Raw genomic sequence first — 20,384 nt, 5'->3', positions numbered from 1 at the left:
ATTCTTAAAAAATAGAAAATCCAATTTTTTTTGAAAAAATCAAAAAATTCAAAAAAATAGAGACATTTTTAGCTAAGTTGTCTTACTCTCTCTTGAACTTTAATAGTAGTTGGTGTTAACATGTTTCCAAAAACTTATATGTATAATGCCTTTTAGATTATTTAAACGTAGTTAAATAAGGTGTCTTTTTTAAACTTGTGTTGAACGATTTTCACTCTAGATTCCAAGACGGAACATTTTGCACAAGACCTTTGTTGGAGAGATTGTCTAGGAATGTTATTCGATACTTGAGAGAGAATCCACATGTTGAAACAATGTCGAATCAATTTTTTGTGAAAAAAAATAGAAATATGCAAAAAGAAAAAAAAAGAAAAAAAAATTGATGAATAAATACTTCAATACCCATTGTTCTTATAAACACAAATCTTTAGATAATGGGCACAAGTAGAATGTGACTGGTCTTGTTTTGTGGCCTTTGTTACTTGAGTTATTAAGTTTGTCGGGGGATTTCAAAACCTAGTGCCCTAAAATCATCTAGTTTGGGAGTCACTGACCTAAAGCTCGCTATATGGGTAACATAGAAAGCCTAAGAAAACAGACATCATAAAGTCAATTAAAAAAAGGGAAGAAAAAAAAAGAGAAAAAAGAAAAAAAAGAATAATTTTGTGAAGTTTGGCTAGATATTTATTTTGATAGAGAATGGGTCAGTTCAATATTAGTTGAAAAAGAGAAAATGTTATTAGACAGTTAAATCCATCAAAGGCCTTAAATTCACTACACACCTTGGGATCTTTTGTAAAAATTCTAAGTCGGCATAAGCAGATTTGAGTCACCTACATCTTGGCTATTACTAGAAGAGTCTTTAAAGCACATATTTTCCTTATAAAATCTTTTTGTTGACACCAATGAACATTAGAGTAAAATTGAGGTATATGCTTGTTAAATTGTCTCGAAGATTTTATGGGTATATCTTCTGTAAACCCTTAGGAGACAACACTCCTCCTATGGAGATCGTCTATGGGTTTAACGGGTTGGTAAACCTAAAATTTCCCGTCACGCCTACGAAAAGGAGCATAAGATTTTTCTTAGTGAGCATTTTTTTTTGATTTTACTCGAGGACGAGCAAAAGATAGGTATGGGGGCATTTGATAATCACATATTTTTGTATAATTTCATACCTATTTATTGCTAGCTTTCATATTTTAAATAAATTAATTTGTTGCATTCTCATCATTTTGTAGATATTTGGAAAAATGAGAAATGTGAAGAAAAAAAGGAGAAAAGAGCAAAAATGGAAGAAATATAATGTCACCAAGCAACTTGAAGAAAAAGCAAAAAAAAAAGAGTTTGTGGAAATCAAAGGTCAAGATCAACAAAACACACCTCGATTAATTCATAAGGACCACCGTTGTATAACCATTCATCAACAGAAGCCGCTTCCCAGATTGGATAAAAGTGTAAACCTATAGCTGCAGAAGTCGGAATAATGGCACCGGAAATAATATTGTTGCCATAAAGTAGAGATCCGGAAACAGGTTCATGAATACCATCAATATCTACTGGAGGAGCAGCAATGAAGGCGATAATAAATACAGAAGTTGCGACCAATATTCACGCAACTCTACCCTACAACCTACTTTTTAGCTATAAATACCCCCCTTCCCCCATTCACTCATCACCTTAGTTTTATCTTAGTTTATCCCAAAATTTAGTAGTAGTCTCTCTTTTAATTTCTAGATCTAGTTTTCATTTGCTATCTAGTAGTTTTCAATTATTGTAAACACTCTTTTCAATTAATGTTATTTAAGCCTTTTTATTAAATCTTCTCTTATACTATTATGTCTTGTTATTTTTATTTTGGATTATGATATCTTTTAAATTACCACAAGTTTTATATTTGGGGATTTGAAAGGAGCCCTTTAAATTTAGAAGTAGTAATTGACTCGTTTGTTGGTAGTTGGATTTATCCGGGGAGTATAAGTTTTTCGGTGAAAAAATAATTTTCCGGTGAGGCCCACATTTTCCGGCACTGTTGTTATATTTTTCCGACGAAAGCTCTACTTCAGCTCAAAAATCATTTGTGTTCGGGGTTTAGCTCTCTCGTTAAGTAGTTTATTTAAAATTAATCGTTTCACAGTTCTTGCTCAATTTATTATTCTGGGAGCAATTCTATTTTTCTGCCGACATTTCTTTCTCTGTATTGTCCCTTTAGTATAGTGCTAGTTGCTTGGTTTGTTTTATTATTTGCCCATTTGTTGTTTTTAGATCATTTATATGTTTATTTCAGGCCCAATTTACTTTTCCATTAAATCCCATTTTCCAAGTAATTAGTTTATGAAACTTGAAGTCCAAAATGATGATGGCTCAACAAAACAAAACTCCCGGCCTACTTTTACTTGTAGTATTTTGTTTTCATTTTTAATGCTCTCTCATTTTAGTTATTTAATTAATGTCGTTGAGTTAATTTCGTCCACTAAACATGTTTTAGTTTAGAATACTCCCATAGTTTAATTTAATGATAGGGTATTGATATTAATTTGAATTAATTAAACTTGTCATTAATGGTAACCTAGTTTTAGTAGTATTAATTAGTGTTAATTAATTAATAGCTAGTAGTACTAGTTGTGTAGTTATAGTGCCCGTTTGGGAAATCTTAAAATAAGTAACTTATGACTTAAAATGATTAAGTGCGAAATAAGTGATAAGTTGATAAATACTTATAAGTTCTATAAGTGTTTGGATAAATTTACTTATAAGTCAGAATTTTTTTTTACTTAAATGAATTAAAACAAATAATTATTAAATATAATTATCTTAGTTCATGAATCTTAAATTAGAAAATATTTAAAAATTTATATTTTAAAATCAAAACTTTAGAAAAAAGTGAAAAAATGAAAATAAGTTGGAAAAAAGTACGTCACTGCCAACTTTCAACTTATCAGCTTATAAGTTGTAAATTCAGCTTATAAGTTGGGTCGATAAACACTCGTCGATAAGCTGTTAAGGGCTTATAATCCATAAGTGGCTTATAAGTAGCGTGCCAAACAGGCCCATAGTCTAGATATAATTAGCTCACTTTTTAATTGCTGGCCCATTTTCTTTAAAAAAAAATCCGGGCCCAAAGTCCTTTAATATGTTAACTATTAAATTCAATTAAAGGACTCTAGCACACTTCCATTTTGTAGCATATTTCTATTTATTTGGTCCATTTCCTTGTCCATTTGTTGTTTCAGTTCTATGTAATCATTTTACTTACTAGTAGTCCATTTACATCTCCTTTTTTTATTTTTTTTGAAATGCTAGCAGTTGGTTTCGTAATTAAATCAAATTGCTATTAGATTTTGTTAATTATATGAGTCATACTTAATATTTTATTTCTGGTAAAATTAGTATATTTTTGTTACAAATATTTGAAAGTCGACTCTCTTCGAAATTAAAATTGGTCTAATTCGCCTAAATTAAAAAATAAGTTGTTGCGAAATAATTTAGTTTCTGCGGAACGAATCTTTAACTATTAAAATGAAAATTGTGCGCTTGCAATTAATAATGTATATTTTTGGCACATCAAGTTTTTAGCGCCGCTGCCGGGGACTATAATTATTTTTTTGCGCCTTAATTTTTAATTTTTCGAATTAGTTTTACTTGCTCTCTTTTCTTAATTTTTTTAGGAAATTGAAGATTTGGAAAATTCTTTGGAACTCCGAAAATTGCCAAGGCTTGAAGAAATTTTTGGAAGCTTGCTTGGGTAACCCGTATCTCTCTCTTTTCGTATTTTTCACTAGTTAAAAAAATCACAAAAAAATGAAATTAAAAAAAATAGTTAGTTAAATACATAATTGTTGCATCATGCATTTGTTCACCTAGGAGCACATCATCTTAGATTTTATTTTCTTATTTTTAATTTTTCGTACCTTATAAATTGTGGTGATTGTTGGAGGACCCAAGGTACGTTAAATTTCTTCTTTTCTTTAGTTAGGACACGTAGTTTAGAGCATCCATAACTATATATCGCTTTTATATCTCGTTGTTTGTTGCATCATTTAAATAAACTTTAAGGGCAAAACCACACCACAAGATAAGGGGAGGGATTTCATCACTCTTTCCTTGACCCACAACCATTAAATACATCATTTTACATACCATAGCCTTTTGAATAAAATTAAGTAGACATTAGCCCCTAGGACTTCGCGCTCAACTAGGAAGAAAACCTTAAACAATCAAATCTCTAAGTATTCATTCTTTGGTGTCTAGAGTAGCGAAACTTACCTGGCCATTTAGATTGGTGACTAGGCTGGTGTTTAGCCTCTTGGCAATGCTTGCACCTACCTGGCCAATCAGAAAGAGTACTTTTAGTTTTGTGAATTTTAGTAATATATTTTTGTTAGGAGCAAGTCTACAGTTTTTTAGGGAACCATAGATTTAGATTTTTTTATTTCGATTTTTCACCCTTTCTTTTGTGTGTTTTAAATTCTTGCACTTATTTGCTACTTGATTCCTATCCTGTTTATGCGTACTACGTGGATTATAGATAATTCCTCTAGGTTAGTGAGACCAATTGAGCGTACTTCCTCATCGGAATCCGAACCCGTAGAAATTCTTGAACCTGTAGTAAACATGGCAGTTTCTCTTAAGGATCGTTGTTACCCCACCCGTTCGGCCCAACCTTCTTGTATTACTCTTCCACCCGCTAATGGTAATAATTTTGAAATTAAAGGTCATCATATTAGCATGTTACCTAAATTTATCGGGAGTGAAGGTGAGGATCCGTATCTTTTTATTCATGAATTCGAGGAGGTTTGTGCGTTAAAAAAACTCCAGCAATTGACCGAGGACTCCATTAGGCTTAGACTAATCAATTTTGCTCTTAAAAAAATGCTAAAAAATGGTTATATAGCCTACCGGTTAATTCTATTTCAACTTGGGAGGGATTTGTTGTCATTTTTCTAAAAAAATATTTTCCAAATCATAAGACTACGAGACTTACAAATGAGATTAATCAAATTCATCAAAAGGAAAACGAGTCTTTTTTGAAATATTTTGATAGATTTAAAAATCTTTTGTCCCAATGTCCCCACCGAGGAATAGAAAAGTAGAGACTTTGTAAGATTGTTTAGGAGGCCTTAGATAGTTCTACAACCGTGTTGTTAGAGTCTATTTGCCAAGGTAAATTCATGGAAAAAGATGAGGATCAGGGTTGGGAGTTTTTCGAGGAACTAGCGGAAAAGACCATGTTGTGGGAGTCTACTAGGGAGCCCGACAAGCAAAATGAAACACTCGGTTCATTAGCTAATAAAGGCTTACATTTATTTGGTAATTCTATAGCAACCGAAACTAAGTTAGCTACTCTCACTAGAAGGCTAGAAGCTTTAGAAACCACTAGTTCCCCCTCACAAGTGTCTATGTGTGCAAACTATAATTCTTCTAATAATAGGGTTCCGACTTATCATGAGGTTGAAAAAGTCAATGTGATATTTCAACCAACCTCTAGGAATGACCCTTTTGCACCCACTTACAATCCCGGGTGGAAGAATCACCCGAATTTCTCATGGACCCAAGATCAAACTTGTCAATCTCCGCAACCTACTTTTCAAAGGCCCAATCCTAACTCTTACCCTAGTTCTAGTCAAAGTCCTTATCCAAACCAATTCAAGCACCCTTGAATCCTCCTGGTATTCATGATTCGGATAAGAGACTTAATTCCTTAGAAAAGAGTATTGAGGCTTTGCTTAAGTCTCAAACTAATTTGACTCAATCTCAACAAGCCTTCATAAAAAACATGACCCAAGATAGGCAATTAGTAAACTTTAATACTCAAGCCATATCTAAGTTAGAGATTCAAGTGAGTCAATTAGACAATACCATTTGCGAGAAGGAGAAAAATCGACTTCCTAGTCAACCCGAGGTTAATCCTAAATTCCCTCTCAACCAAAGACCTCATGAAAATGTTAATGCTATAATTTCTTTAAGGCCGGGAAATAAGGTTAATACTCAAGTAGGTATGGACTCTCACGAAGAAGAAGATTTAATTTCTGAACCTAATCGTTCTCTTTCTACCTCAATTCCTGATCAATATAAGAAAGGCGAGACTTCCGAGTCATTTGCTTCATCTAGCAAAACGCCTTCACTTAGGGAACCTTCATCTTCTAGAAAGCCACCTTCAAAACCTATCTCTGATTTGTCCAGTGAAATAGTCTTTAATCCAAAAGCTCCTTATCCTCAAAGACTCATTTCAAACAAACAATCGGCTCAATTAGACCAAATTTTGGAAGTTTTTAAACAAGTCAAGATAAACACTCCTCTTTTAGATGCCATTCAACAAATTCGCCAAGTGTCTAAAAGATTTGTGTACTCACAAGAGATCCACCCATGTTCCTAAAAAAGCCTTTTTGACCTCTCAAGTTAGTTCGATTCTCTCGAATGAAATTCCCGTGAAATATAAGGACCCCGGTTGTCCTACTATTTCTTGTGTCATAGGCAACACTTTTGTTGACAAAGATTTACTTGACTTAGGTGCTAGTGTGAATCTTCTTCCATATTCTGTCTACTAAGAACTCTGTCTAGGTGAACTTCAAAAAACCAATGTCACACTTCAATTAGCCGACCATTCTAATCAAAATTCCTAAGGGAATAATTGAAGACGTGTTGATTAAGGTTGGTGATTTTGTTTTTCCTGTGGATTTTGTGGTCCTAGAAACTCGGCCCGTCATAAATTCTAAAAACCAAATTCCTATTATTTTAGGAAGACCTTTTCTTGCTACATCTGATGCCTTAATCAATTGTAGAAATGGTTCTATGAAACTCACCTTTGAAAATATGACCATTGACCTTAACATCTTTAATGTAGGAAAAGAGCCCGATGAAGTTTATGAACAACCAATAGGGGTTAATATGGTCAACAAGTTTGTCACATGGTCTAGCTTTGAGGATAGCGAAATTGAGTCCCTTCTTAGGGAAGATGTCAAGGTCAACTATGAGTCTAATCGAGAGATTCATGAGTTATTGAAGGACTTGACATCAGAAGAGTTGTTAGGCGAGTTAAATAATATCTGTTCCAAATGGGAAACTCCACCCGAGGATGTTAGTGTTGAACCTAGGCACGTTTTAAGGAGTCCCGTAGGTGAACCACCTACACTTGACTCAATGTTGCCTCACTCCAATTTTGACCAATGTGCCCTAGGAGAGTCTGGACCCATTTTTTATGTCACTCATAGTGTTTTGAACCATGATCAACTATCAAATATCTCTAAATTTTTTAAACAAAATGAAGAAGTCATAAGTTGGTTTAGGGAAAACGTTAGTGATACTTGCCCTATAGGGTTGAATGATTGCACTTTGCTAGAGAAAGTCTTTTCTAATCAAAATTTTCAAAAATGTCTTGACTTTTTCTCGAAGCTTCATCCCATCTTTCCTTCCGGTATTGGTTAATTAGTTTCGGTTTGTCACCTCCCCTCGCGACGTTCGGGTATGGGGGAGGAAATGTGTGTGTTGGTTGTGTTAGTTATTAGTTTTTCAGTATGTCGTTTCTCCTTCGTCCCTTATCAAGTATTTTCTCACCGTTCTCCGTTGCATATTTCTCTCTTTACATACATTGAGGACAATGCATGATTTAGGTATGGGGGAGGGTTTTACTGTAATTCTTAAAAAATAGAAAATCCAATTTTTTTTTGAAAAAATCAAAAAATTCAAAAAAATAGAGACATTTTTAGCTAAGTTGTCTTACTCTCTCTTGAACTTTAATAGTAGTTGGTGTTAACATGTTTTCAAAAACTTATATGTATAATGCCTTTTAGATTATTTAAACGTAGTTAAATAAGGTGTCTTTTTTAAACTTGTGTTGAACGATTTTCACTCTAGATTCCAAGACGGAACATTTTGCACAAGACCTTTGTTGGAGAGATTGTCTAGGAATGTTATTCGATACTTGAGAGAGAATCCACATGTTGAAACAATGTCGAATCAATTTTTTGTGAAAAAAATAGAAATATGCAAAAAGAAAAAAAAAGAAAAAAAAATTGATGAATAAATACTTCAATACCCATTGTTCTTATAAACAAAAATCTTTAGATAATGGGCACAAGTAGAATGTGACTGGTCTTGTTTTGTGGCCTTTGTTACTTGAGTTATTAAGTTCGTCGGGGGATTTCAAAACCTAGTGCCCTAAAATCATCTAGTTTGGGAGTCACTGACCTAAAGCTCGCTATATGGGTAACATAGAAAGCCTAAGAAAACAGACATCATAAAGTCAATTAAAAAAAGGGAAGAAAAAAAAAGAGAAAAAAGAAAAAAAAGAATAATTTTGTGAAGTTTGGCTAGATATTTGTTTTGATAGAGAATGGGTCAGTTCAATATTAGTTGAAAAAGAGAAAATGTTATTAGACAGTTAAATCCATCAAAGGCCTTAAATTCACTACACACCTTGGGATCTTTTGTAAAAATTCTAAGTCGGCATAAGCAGATTTGAGTCACCTACATCTTGGCTATTACTAGAAGAGTCTTTAAAGCACATATTTTCCTTATAAAATCTTTTTGTTGACACCAATGAACATTAGAGTAAAATTGAGGTATATGCTTGTTAAATTGTCTCGAAGATTTTATGGGTATATCTTCTGTAAACCCTTAGGAGACAACACTCCTCCTATGGAGATCGTCTATGGGTTTAACGGGTTGGTAAACCTAAAATTTCCCGTCACGCCTACGAAAAGAAGCATAAGATTTTTCTTAGTGAGCATTTTTTTTTGATTTTACTCGAGGACGAGCAAAAGATAGGTATGGGGGCATTTGATAATCACATATTTTTGTATAATTTCATACCTATTTATTGCTAGCTTTCATATTTTAAATAAATTAATTTGTTGCATTCTCATCATTTTGTAGATATTTGGAAAAATGAGAAATGTGAAGAAAAAAAGGAGAAAAGAGCAAAAATGGAAGAAATATAATGTCACCAAGCAACTTGAAGAAAAAGCCAAAAAAAAAAGAGTTTGTGGAAATTAAAGGTCAAGATCAACAAAACACACCTCGATTAATTCATAAGGACCACCGTTGTATAACCATTCATCAACAGAAGCCGCTTCCCAGATTGGATAAAAGTGTAAACCTATAGCTGCAGAAATCGGAATAATGGCACCGGAAATAATATTGTTGCCATAAAGTAGAGATCCGGAAACAGGTTCACGAATACCATCAATATCTACTGGAGGAGCAGCAATGAAGGCGATAATAAATACAGAAGTTGCGACCAAGATTCACGCAACTCTACCCTACAACCTACTTTTTAGTTATAAATACCCCCCTTCCCCCATTCACTCATCACCTTAGTTTTATCTTAGTTTATCCCAAAATTTAGTAGTAGTCTCTCTTTTAATTTCTAGATCTAGTTTTCATTTGCTATCTAGTAGTTTTCAATTATTGTAAACACTCTTTTCAATTAATGTTATTTAAGCCATTTTATTAAATCTTCTCTTATACTATTATGTCTTGTTATTTTTATTTTGGATTATGATATCTTTTAAATTACCACAAGTTTTATATTTGGGGATTTGAAAGGAGCCCTTTAAATTTAGAAGTAGTAATTGACTCGTTTGTTGGTAGTTGGATTTATCCGGGGAGTATAAGTTTTTCGGTGAAAAAATAATTTTCCGGTGAGGCCCACATTTTCCGGCACTGTTGTTATATTTTTCCGACGAAAGCTCTACTTCAGCTCAAAAATCATTTGTGTTCGGGGTTTAGCTCTCTCGTTTAAGTAGTTTATTTAAAATTAATCGTTTCACAGTTCTTGCTCAATTTATTATTCTGGGAGCAATTCTATTTTTCTGCCGACATTTCTTTCTCTGTATTGTCCCTTTAGTATAGTGCTAGTTGCTTGGTTTGTTTTATTATTTGCCCATTTGTTGTTTTTAGATCATTTATATGTTTATTTCAGGCCCAATTTACTTTTCCATTAAATCCCATTTTCCAAGTAATTAGTTTATGAAACTTGAAGTCCAAAATGATGATGGCTCAACAAAACAAAACTCCCGGCCTACTTTTACTTGTAGTATTTTGTTTTCATTTTTAATGCTCTCTCATTTTAGTTATTTAATTAATGTCGTTGAGTTAATTTCGTCCACTAAACATGCTTTAGTTTAGAATACTCCCATAGTTTAATTTAATGATAGGGTATTGATATTAATTTGTATTAATTAAACTTGTCATTAATGGTAACCTAGTTTTAGTAGTATTAATTAGTGTTAATTAATTAATAGCTAGTAGTACTAGTTGCGTAGTTATATTCTAGATATAATTAGCTCACTTTTTAATTGATGGCCCATTTTCTTTAAAAAAATCCTGGCCCAAAGTCCCTTAATATGGTAACTATCTATTATTATTATTATTATTATTATTTATATTAATAATAGGCCAACATGGGGCAATATTGATGAGACATTTTATTATCTCAAAAATCATGAGACATTTTATTCTTTATAAAATGTCTAATTTGTCCTTAGAAATTGGTGAGACATAAAATTCAACTTAAAATATCTAATTTACCTCTTTTTTCATAATTATTATATTAATAATAGGCCAACATGGGGCAATATTGATGAGACATTTTATTATCTCAAAAATCATGAGACATTTTATTCTTTATATATATATATATATATTAATAATAGGCCAACATGGGGCAATATTGATGAGACATTTTATTATCTCAAAAATCATGAGACATTTTATTCTTTATATATATATATATTAATAATAGGCCAACATGGGGCAATATTGATGAGACATTTTATTATCTCAAAAATCATGAGACATTTTATTCTTTATATATATATATATATTAATAATAGGCCAACATGGGGCAATATTGATGAGACATTTTATTATCTCAAAAATCATGAGACATTTTATTCTTTATATATATATATATATATATTAATAATAGGCCAACATGGGGCAATATTGATGAGACATTTTATTATCTCAAAAATCATGAGAAATTTTATTCTTTATAAAATGTCTAATTTGTCCTTAGAAATTGGTGAGACATAAAATTCAACTTAAAATATCTAATTTACCTCTTTTTTCATAATTATTATATTAATAATAGGCCAACATGGGGCAATATTGATGAGTCATTTTATTATCTCAAAAATCATGAGACATTTTATTCTTTATAAAATGTCTAATTTGTCCTTAGAAATTGGTGAGACATAAAATTCAACTTAAAATATCTAATTTACCTCTTTTTTCATAAATTGTATAAAATTTGTTATTAAAGGGAATCAAACCCAGGTTTTCAAGTTACAATATCAATCAACTTACCGCTCTGCCACTTATTTACATTAGTCATTAACCATGCATATAATATAAGTACGTGTGATCGAGACTTATTGTTACCTCAAAATTTTGAGACATTTTGTTATTCGTAAAATGTCTAATTACTCTTAAAAGTTAGTGAGACATAAAATTCAATTTTTTGATCATAAACTCTTTATATTTGATAAAAATACAATAACTTTTTATTAAAAAATTATAAGTTTTAAGTAATTATAAATGTGTTAATGAATACATAATTAAAATATACATAGTATTATATTTTTAAAAAATATTTAAAAATAAATAAACATTCACGGGTATAAAGAGCCATTAAACTTCAGCTTATTTCGAATTCAAAATTGGTACTTCACTTACTTTTTAAAAGATACTCGAAATTTGACAATGTGATCCAGCATAAAGTAATCGTCATTATCCAGTTTTATAGGTTCAAAATTACGATCTCGATAAAAGCATCTTACAAATACGACAAATTTTTGTAAATGCTATATAGATAAGGATTGATGTGTTTGAGACTCTTTTTTGTAAAATCAAGTTAATAACTAATAGGTATCAAACTTACTAACTTGATCGGTGATATTAATAATAGGCCAACATGGGGCAATATTGATGAGACATTTTATTATCTCAAAAATCATGAGACATTTTATTCTTTATAAAATGTCTAATTTGTCCTTAGAAATTGGTGAGACATAAAATTCAACTTAAAATATCTAATTTACCTCTTTTTTCATAAATTGTATAAAACTTGTTATTAAAGGGAATCGAACCCAGGTTTTCAAGTTACAATATCAATCAACTTACCGCTCTGCCACTTATTTACATTAGTCAATTTTTTGATCATAAACTCTTTATATTTGATAAAAATACAATAACTTTTTATTAAAAAATTATAAGTTTTAAGTAATTATAAATGTGTTAATGAATACATAATTAAAATATACATAGTATTATATTTTTTTAAAAATATTTAAAAATAAATAAACATTCACGGGTATAAAGAGCCATTAAACTTCAGCTTATTTCGAATTCAAAATTAGTACTTCACTTATTTTTTAAAAGATACTCGAAATTTGACAATGTGATCCAGCATAAAGTAATCGTCATTATCCAGTTTTATAGGTTCAAAATTACGATCTCGATAAAAGCATCTTACAAATACGACAAATTTTTGTAAATGCTATATAGATAAGGATTGATGTGTTTGAGACTCTTTTTTGTAAAATCAAGTTAATAACTAATAGGTATCAAACTTACTAACTTGATCGGTGATAGATTATTGTTTTTCGGACTTAAAAAATACTCAAAATTTGAAATTAGTCGTCACCAAATTTAATATGATTACATAATACACACACATAACATACACACACAACATACACACACAACATACACACAACATACATACATACATACATACATACAAACAAACATACATACATACATACATACATACATACATACATACATACATACATACATACATACATACACATGTACGTGAGAAAGATGGGTCTGAGTCATCCTCACGTGACAATCCCGAGATCGAAGAATTTTACATGTAAAATTTTAAGGGTGTATTTGTAAATTCGATCATATTTTATATATTTACAAATATATCCTTATATATTATATGAGAAAATATTCTAATATCAATATTTTATCCAAGGTCATCCACATGTGCAATATTATATATACAAGATGAGATTCAGTACAAACAGTCGTGTAAATCCACCTCCCAACTCATATATAACTTTGGTTCAACATCGTTTATTAAAAAAATAGTTAAAATTATATTGAATACACATAATTTATAACGAAAATATATTTATTACATTTTATAATTTTTTTAAACAATTTAAGACAAGTGTTTAACAAATATATAACTTAAGTTCTACACATATGTTGAACAATAGTTATACTTGTGTAGATCAAATAGATAAAATAATTTTACATTGGTATTATTAATAAAATTATATTAAATTAATAATGTTTCCTTTTTGGATAACCAAATTTAATATTGATGAACCTTAGAAGGATAGTTCAAAAATATGAAATATATATTTAACAAAATTTTAACAACGGTTTTACACATTCTATATTAAATAAATAAAATTTTCATATCTTTGTGCTTTAATTTGATATTGATGAACTTTAAAAGGATATTGAAAGATTAAATTATATGTATTCAATTAAATTCCAACTATTATTTAATAAATTAAGTTGAATTTACGTGTGTGCGGGCACATGTACTGCATGTGTGTCATTTACAATATATTATCTAATTATTATAAGAAAAGATTAAAATTATAACAGATAAAATTCGAAATGATTTAAATGACGATATTAATTCATAACTCAAGATCAAATTCTAGAAAATAACTCGTGCCTTGCACGGATTTTTATGCTAGTTAAATTCAATTAATAGACTCTAGCCCACTTCCATTTTGTAGCATATTTCTATTTAATTGGCCCATTTCCTTTTCCATTTGTTGTTTCAGTTCTATGTAATCATTTTACTTACTAGTAGTCCATTTGCATCTCTTTTTTTTTTTTTAAATGCTAGCAATTGGTTTCCTAATTAAATCAGATTGCTATTAGATTTTGTTAATTATATGAGTCGTACTTAATACTTTATTTCTAGTTAAATTAGTATATTTCTATTACAAATATTTGAAAGTCGGCTCTCTTCAAAATTAAAATTGGTCTAATTCGCCTAAATTAAAAAATAAGTTATTGCGAAATAATTTAGTCTCTGCGGAACGAATCTCTAAATATTAAAATGAAAATTGTGCGCTTGCAATTAAGAATGTATATTTTTGGCACATCAGCGGGGATAAGAAATCTACACCACTGACAGAAGTATGGGATGAATGAGTTTTCTTGTGGGATTGAAGACGACTGTATATACCACCCGGGGGGAAGTTAGTAGGATGTGAGTAAGTTTTATCAAACATACAAAGTAGAAAAAACAATAAAAATATCATATTCTACAATGACACAGTTTCTACCTTGTTCCGGAGTAAGAGGTGCTCTTCGAGGAATCCCATGGGTATTCTGTGAATCAACAGAATCAGAAAAAACTGTAGAAAGAGGACTATCGTGATGAGACATATGAGATCCTCTAACAGAATCCACTTCTGAACAATCTGGTGGGTGATTCTCTGTTGTAACAGAGGAAACATTGGTATACAAAGGACGTACATGAAAATTAAGTGGAGCAATATTTGGATTTCTCGCAACCGTACTTGAATCTTTATAACCTAAATAAAAATTTCATACAATTGTAAGAAATGCTTTGCAGTACGGCATTGCAGTACCTATTACAATACATAAAATTTAAGTTACCATGAACGGGTGCAGTACGCCGTTTTAAATTGGAGATATCACGTAGAGGCAATGCAGCTTTCATATGTGCTTGAGAATGGCCGTTGGGACATTGCTCAGTATTTACTATCAACGTTGCACAAGTCCCCGACGTCTCTATAGTTTTAAAAAAAAAATCAGATTGTATACAGTTATTGTATTTGGATGTAAAACAATCAAAATTCATCGGGGTTTAATGTAAGTCATCTGAACTAAAATAACAAATTCAGATTTTCCTTACGTATTGTTTAATCACAATTAATAAAACTATTTTTACTGTATGGGATAAATTTAATATGACAGCTAATGGTACTGCAACATTCAAACGTGTCATTGATTCGTCAATCACTAATTAACGATTAATAACAGTAATCCAACAAAAAGTTAAGGGAATATTCAAGAACATCATCTCACAAAGAACATGAAAATGTTAATAACAAACAATTTTAAATAAGAAATATCAACATACTTATAAGAAAACTTGCATTTCATACGACAACCTAAAGGCAATGCTACATCCATACGTGTCATGGATTCCTCAATCACTAATATCGACTCCGAAAAAAAAACAGAAATTCAACATACTTCTAAGAAATATTGGAGAAAATCAAAATCAACATACTTCTAAGAAAATTTGCATTGCATACATCAAAATGAACATAATTCTTCAAAAACTTCAAATTCATACAAAATTCTTTTATACAAACCTTCAACAATGCCTGCTGGCGGTACATTCATGAGGGGGGAGTGCCAACTGAACAAACCATCTGATGTTTCTTGGGATGCGTGCCTAGACAAAATAAAAAACATCATTCAATAGGTGCGTATTATAATGAAAATCCAGGAAATTGTCCCATTTCAATGTTTTAATTGGTCCGTATAGCGTTCCGATTGTATCCTTATGAAGCTATATAAACAACACTGAAGAAGATCTTAATCAGTAAATAAATTGTCAAAGCAAAGAAGGGGAAGCTATTACCTCTTTCATCCCGGTAAACAGGGGAAAATAATTAGTGGAAAATGGGATGACAACTGAAGCAACTGATGGAGAGAGAAGTTGTAGATTCAGTAGACATTTCAAATTTGAAATGAGATGTAAACCTCAGTCTAAAATCATCCGTGAATACCTGTCTATATGTGTTAAAACAACTGCATACAAGAGGAATTGAAAGCCACGGAACTGAATACCTATATGAAGTTGTATATCACGCATTTGTAAGCCTGTATATGTTAAAGATGGAGTTGTAAGAAGTTTGTTTACTTTATGCACAGTAAAGACAGTTTTTCACGTACAAAGTGTAGCAGTTACTTATAAATTTCAATGGCATAAAATGTAAATATGTTAGAAGTACATGGTATTGGTTGTAAAAGGTTATAAATTACATACAGTTTTGAGGATTCTGATGACATTTATTGTAATTAGGTTCAAACTTGTAGGGCAGTGAGTGTAAATTGTATACACTTTCGAGAATGCAGAATTTATTATATTTAATGATTAGACTTGGTATAACCATCTTATCTAAAATATATTTTTACTTGAAAATTCATTGATCTCCAAAAAGTATTGTAATTAAAATTAATTTTAAAAAACGCATTTTAAAATAAAAAGTTGATTCTTAAATCAAAAACGTAAATATTCAACTGATCATCTTTAAACAGATGAAAAAAAAACAGTAAATTCATACATAGATAGCAGCAATCTTGCATATATCCTAAATGAATACTCTCGAATTTCCTTTCCTCCAGTGTCTTCCCCCTATATCCTCTTTTTCTAACAACCTAAACAGCTTCCATCCTCTGATCCCAGTTAAAATTTAATAATTTGTTTAGGCTGGCTTCCTAGCTTCCCCAGTGACTTATCCAGCGCTTTCCTGAAATCCTTAAATGGGGTTGATTCCATCCTGTAAAATAAATTTCCCATTAACATGAAATCATCTGAAGAATGAACTATACCAGCAGAATAAAAATTGGCAATAGCATGATCACTACTCATCATGTGTACATGCTCTGTCTACTATCAATCAGATATAGTGTACTGAAAAGGTTTTATAAGATACTTAACTACAAATGATCAGTCCGTCCTTATTTGTATGAATATCTAGCTAGCACTCGTGGAAAGACTGTTCTATATATGTTTGCGAAAGAGTAATCTTGCTGTAGCTAGGTTTATTTGTTCCACTGTATAAAACTCAAGTGCTAAAATACTTTTGATTGTAATGGGAGTGAAACCAGATGGAGTTGCATGAATTAATTAGATATAAATTTGTTAAAGTTCAAAAACGACAAGAACAAACATGGGAAAGAACATACTCGTATGTCAATTTCCCTTCCCGCACCAGGCCCAAAAGGTAATCTACTATACTCCTGCACTCTTCTCCTTTAGCAGAAGTGATCAACTTTTGCAACCAAAATCCCCTCAAGGAAAGTTCCTATAAACAGGGCAGGTGTATATACGGATAAGAGGAAATGAGATTAGAATGTGTTATTATAATTAAAACCAAGAGAATTGATAACAATACATCAGACCGCTTAGGAGTATGCAAAGTAACTATCATGCAAGACAGTAAAGAATCTTTCGGTAACTTTAAAAATTACCTTAAATATAAAGGCGGATGTTGATACAGTAACAGGTTTCTTGGACATTCCTCCATATGTTACCATGGTTCCTCGCTGCCTGAACCCATGAAGTTTAAGTTAACTCTAGGAGAAAACATGAAGTTTAAGTTAACGAAATCTGATATATACCGTCTTACCTCAAAAATTTCATAACCAGAGTTGCAGCATTTCCACCAACACAGTTAAATCCCAAAGCTGGTTCAGGAATATTACCCTAGAAATATGGCAATGACATAATTAAAACATATACGGAAGGGAAAGCAGATGCATATGAAACAGAAACACAACAAGCTGGTTCAGGCTCAGCAGCCATGAATAAAGTATGATATTACTGTATTATGTCAAGCAGTATATAATGTATAGTACAAAATAAGGGTTCACCTAATATAGGGATATAGAAGTATCTCATACCAGGAGACTTTTCACATTTTTCACGTCCAGTTGGCTCTCCGTATATACTTCATCAGCACCCAGCTTTTTCAGTTTTTCTTTTGCTTCATCTGATCCGGGTCTGCATAAGAAACCGGAGCAATGATTCCAAGTCACGAACTTTATAAGTTATAATCACCTGCTACCAAATATATTAAACAGTTGCTGGTACACCAACTTCAGAATTACGGTAACTACTTAGTGATTAGGCAATAGGTTCGTAGGAAAGGCTAAGAAAGATTATCGCTTTTAGAATTGCCAAGTGAAAAGCATCAAAACATAATAATGTACTCTATTGCGGTGATCCTAGGGAGCGCTTGTTTTAAATTGGACCATAAAATTCCCTTACAATAGAAGATCAGTAACACTGCATAATTTACTGCTAAATATTCCTTAGGTTCTAAGTATAAGTCTAATATCTATGTTTTGTGGCTTTTTCCATTATCCTACTACAAATTCAGTATATTGTCTCCTGGTATCAGTCAACACTAACATAGAAACACAGTGGACTGCCATAAGGTCAAACATATGTTCTTAGAAATACATAGCATGATTTCGAGTTTATATGTCACTGACTCACTGCATTAGACCTAGCGCGATCTGACAAATCTAAGCACACTAAAGCTTAATAACTGTGCATTAGCATATTTAATTTTGAGGTGATATAAAATCTCGTTTTAAATCTACTTAGCACCTGTCCCTTATAATATTAATGCTCCTGATACCACGTAGTCGAGCAAGCTGAATGATGCACTGTCCAACGATGCTTGTAGCCCCATTTTGCACAATGGCATCTCCTGCTTAGGCATCACAACTAATTAGGGGCATGTACAACAAGATAAACCTAATGATAAAACGATAAGCTGAAATCACCTGCATTTAGATCCACAAAGTCCTCGAGCATCCTCAAGGCCGTCAAAGGGTTAACAAACACAGTGGCGGCATATTCTACTGGTGTACCCTTAGCAACTTTATGCCAAACACTCTGATCTTTCACCACATATGTCTGCCACGTACCTAAATCAAAAAGCATCATGCTGTAACTTCCACATATATTTTGATGAAATGAAAATTAAAATAGATTATCTTGTTGTGCTACAGCTTCATTGTAACTATCTAAAGTAGATTACTTGAATCATTTATAGTATAAACATTGAATAGCATTTTACAGTGTGGGCGCTTGATTCTTCTATTATTTACAGTCCCACAAGTAAAATCCATTATATATCTTCATAGCCCAGAAACATGGTTTGCTCAGGGATTAAAAAAAATCAATAGTTAGAGCAATAGAACTTCAAAAAATACAAAAACTTGGAATAATGCGGTATCTCTTTCAAACTTGTCACAGTTAAATAAACAAGAGAACTAGAAATTACATGGATATTCTTGCTAAGATACGTGAAATGAGTTAATGCCATAAGCAAAAAAGAATACCAAAACTAGGCGGATATGGAATGACTAAATCGCCAGGAGAAAAACCCTTCACGGCAGAGCCCAACAAGTGTACCTCTCCAACGCCCTCAGAACCACCAACTGCCGGAACCTGTTGCCTCACAGGGTATACACCTGTAATGCATATGATAAGAAATAATGAAGCAAAAACTGTATTTTGTACATGTCAATGCATATCAAATCAACACTATGCAGTTCAAATCAACAAAAGCACAACAAGAGATTCTGCTTAACATATTTTATCTAATCCAAGTTTAAATTTACACTAATGCAAACACATGATTAATTAACCTATACATTAAACTTGAAATCAACCTAAACATTACTAACATTTGAGCATGGTAACCATTTCAAAACACAAACACAGTCTCCGCAGCTTTAATTAATCAATAAAAAAAATTAACATGCATTTCGAAAAAGACGAGAATAAATTGAATAGAGATAGATAGGCAACCTTGAATTTTATTAATATCAGAGGGATTAATAGGAGCAGCTAGCATTTTCACACATATATCATTCTCTTTTACTTCAAACGGAGGTACCTCCACCATTCTGCACCCGAATATCACACACATTTCAGTACAAATAAATTTACATCACGTCTTCTATACTTCAAAAGTATATTAACTTAGTATAGAAGACAGAATCTATCGAAAGTGAAAATTTACTTGGTGACAGAATCGGGAGGGCCTTCCTCGTCATACATCACAGCAATGGAAGATGGTGACATGGCAGCGGAGAATGATCGGACGGTCAATTTGAAATAAGAAAAATGGTTAATCAAGATTGAAGAAGTGCAGGGTTTATAGTGTATCCCATATATATTTTGAAAATTATTCTAAAATCTGACAGATATTTATTTAAAATATTAAAATATTTTATAAAATCCGGGTATATTTGATTAGATTATAAAAATTTGATTAAGATATGACGATATTGAATATGGATTAAAATTTTAAAAAATATGACAATTTTTAATTTAAATTTAACGGTCACACTCGTCAAATATCCGAATATGAATATGAATATATAAAAAATCTTGATCGCTTGATAAAAAACAACTTTACATTGTTTAACCCTCGTAACAAATGGCGGCACCCTTCCACCACCTGACCAAACGGCAAAATCATGGACAATTTACTTAAGATAGCTTGTATAGAGACCAGACAATCTGACTCCAGAGCTACCTTACCTACAAT

At 31.6% G+C, this 20,384-nt stretch overlaps 2 protein-coding genes across 2 annotated transcripts; both read right to left on the bottom strand.

Annotated features, from left to right (window-relative positions):
* Positions 1 to 14,122: 14,122 nt before the first annotated feature.
* LOC141698329 (uncharacterized) lies at positions 14,123 to 15,950 on the bottom strand. The gene is made up of 4 exons (XM_074503013.1): positions 15,668 to 15,950; positions 15,396 to 15,478; positions 14,671 to 14,805; positions 14,123 to 14,585 (listed from the first exon to the last, which is right to left on the bottom strand). The coding sequence occupies exons 2-4, from the start codon at positions 15,424 to 15,426 to the stop codon at positions 14,272 to 14,274; spliced, it is 480 nt and encodes a 159-aa protein (XP_074359114.1). The 5' UTR covers positions 15,427 to 15,478; positions 15,668 to 15,950; the 3' UTR covers positions 14,123 to 14,271.
* A 328-nt stretch (positions 15,951 to 16,278) lies between these two features.
* On the bottom strand, positions 16,279 to 19,936 carry LOC141698184 (enoyl-[acyl-carrier-protein] reductase, mitochondrial-like). Its single transcript, XM_074502816.1, has 10 exons — positions 19,854 to 19,936; positions 19,640 to 19,737; positions 19,168 to 19,299; positions 18,607 to 18,750; positions 18,428 to 18,530; positions 17,716 to 17,815; positions 17,442 to 17,518; positions 17,284 to 17,362; positions 16,999 to 17,117; positions 16,279 to 16,589 (listed from the first exon to the last, which is right to left on the bottom strand). The coding sequence occupies exons 1-10, from the start codon at positions 19,913 to 19,915 to the stop codon at positions 16,496 to 16,498; spliced, it is 1,008 nt and encodes a 335-aa protein (XP_074358917.1). The 5' UTR covers positions 19,916 to 19,936; the 3' UTR covers positions 16,279 to 16,495.
* Between the last annotated feature and the right edge of the window lie 448 nt (positions 19,937 to 20,384).

This window comes from Apium graveolens, chromosome 11 (assembly GCF_009905375.1).
Source record: "Apium graveolens cultivar Ventura chromosome 11, ASM990537v1, whole genome shotgun sequence".
Lineage (NCBI taxonomy): Eukaryota > Viridiplantae > Streptophyta > Magnoliopsida > Apiales > Apiaceae > Apium > Apium graveolens.
This window is presented reverse-complemented; position numbering and strand designations above follow the sequence as displayed.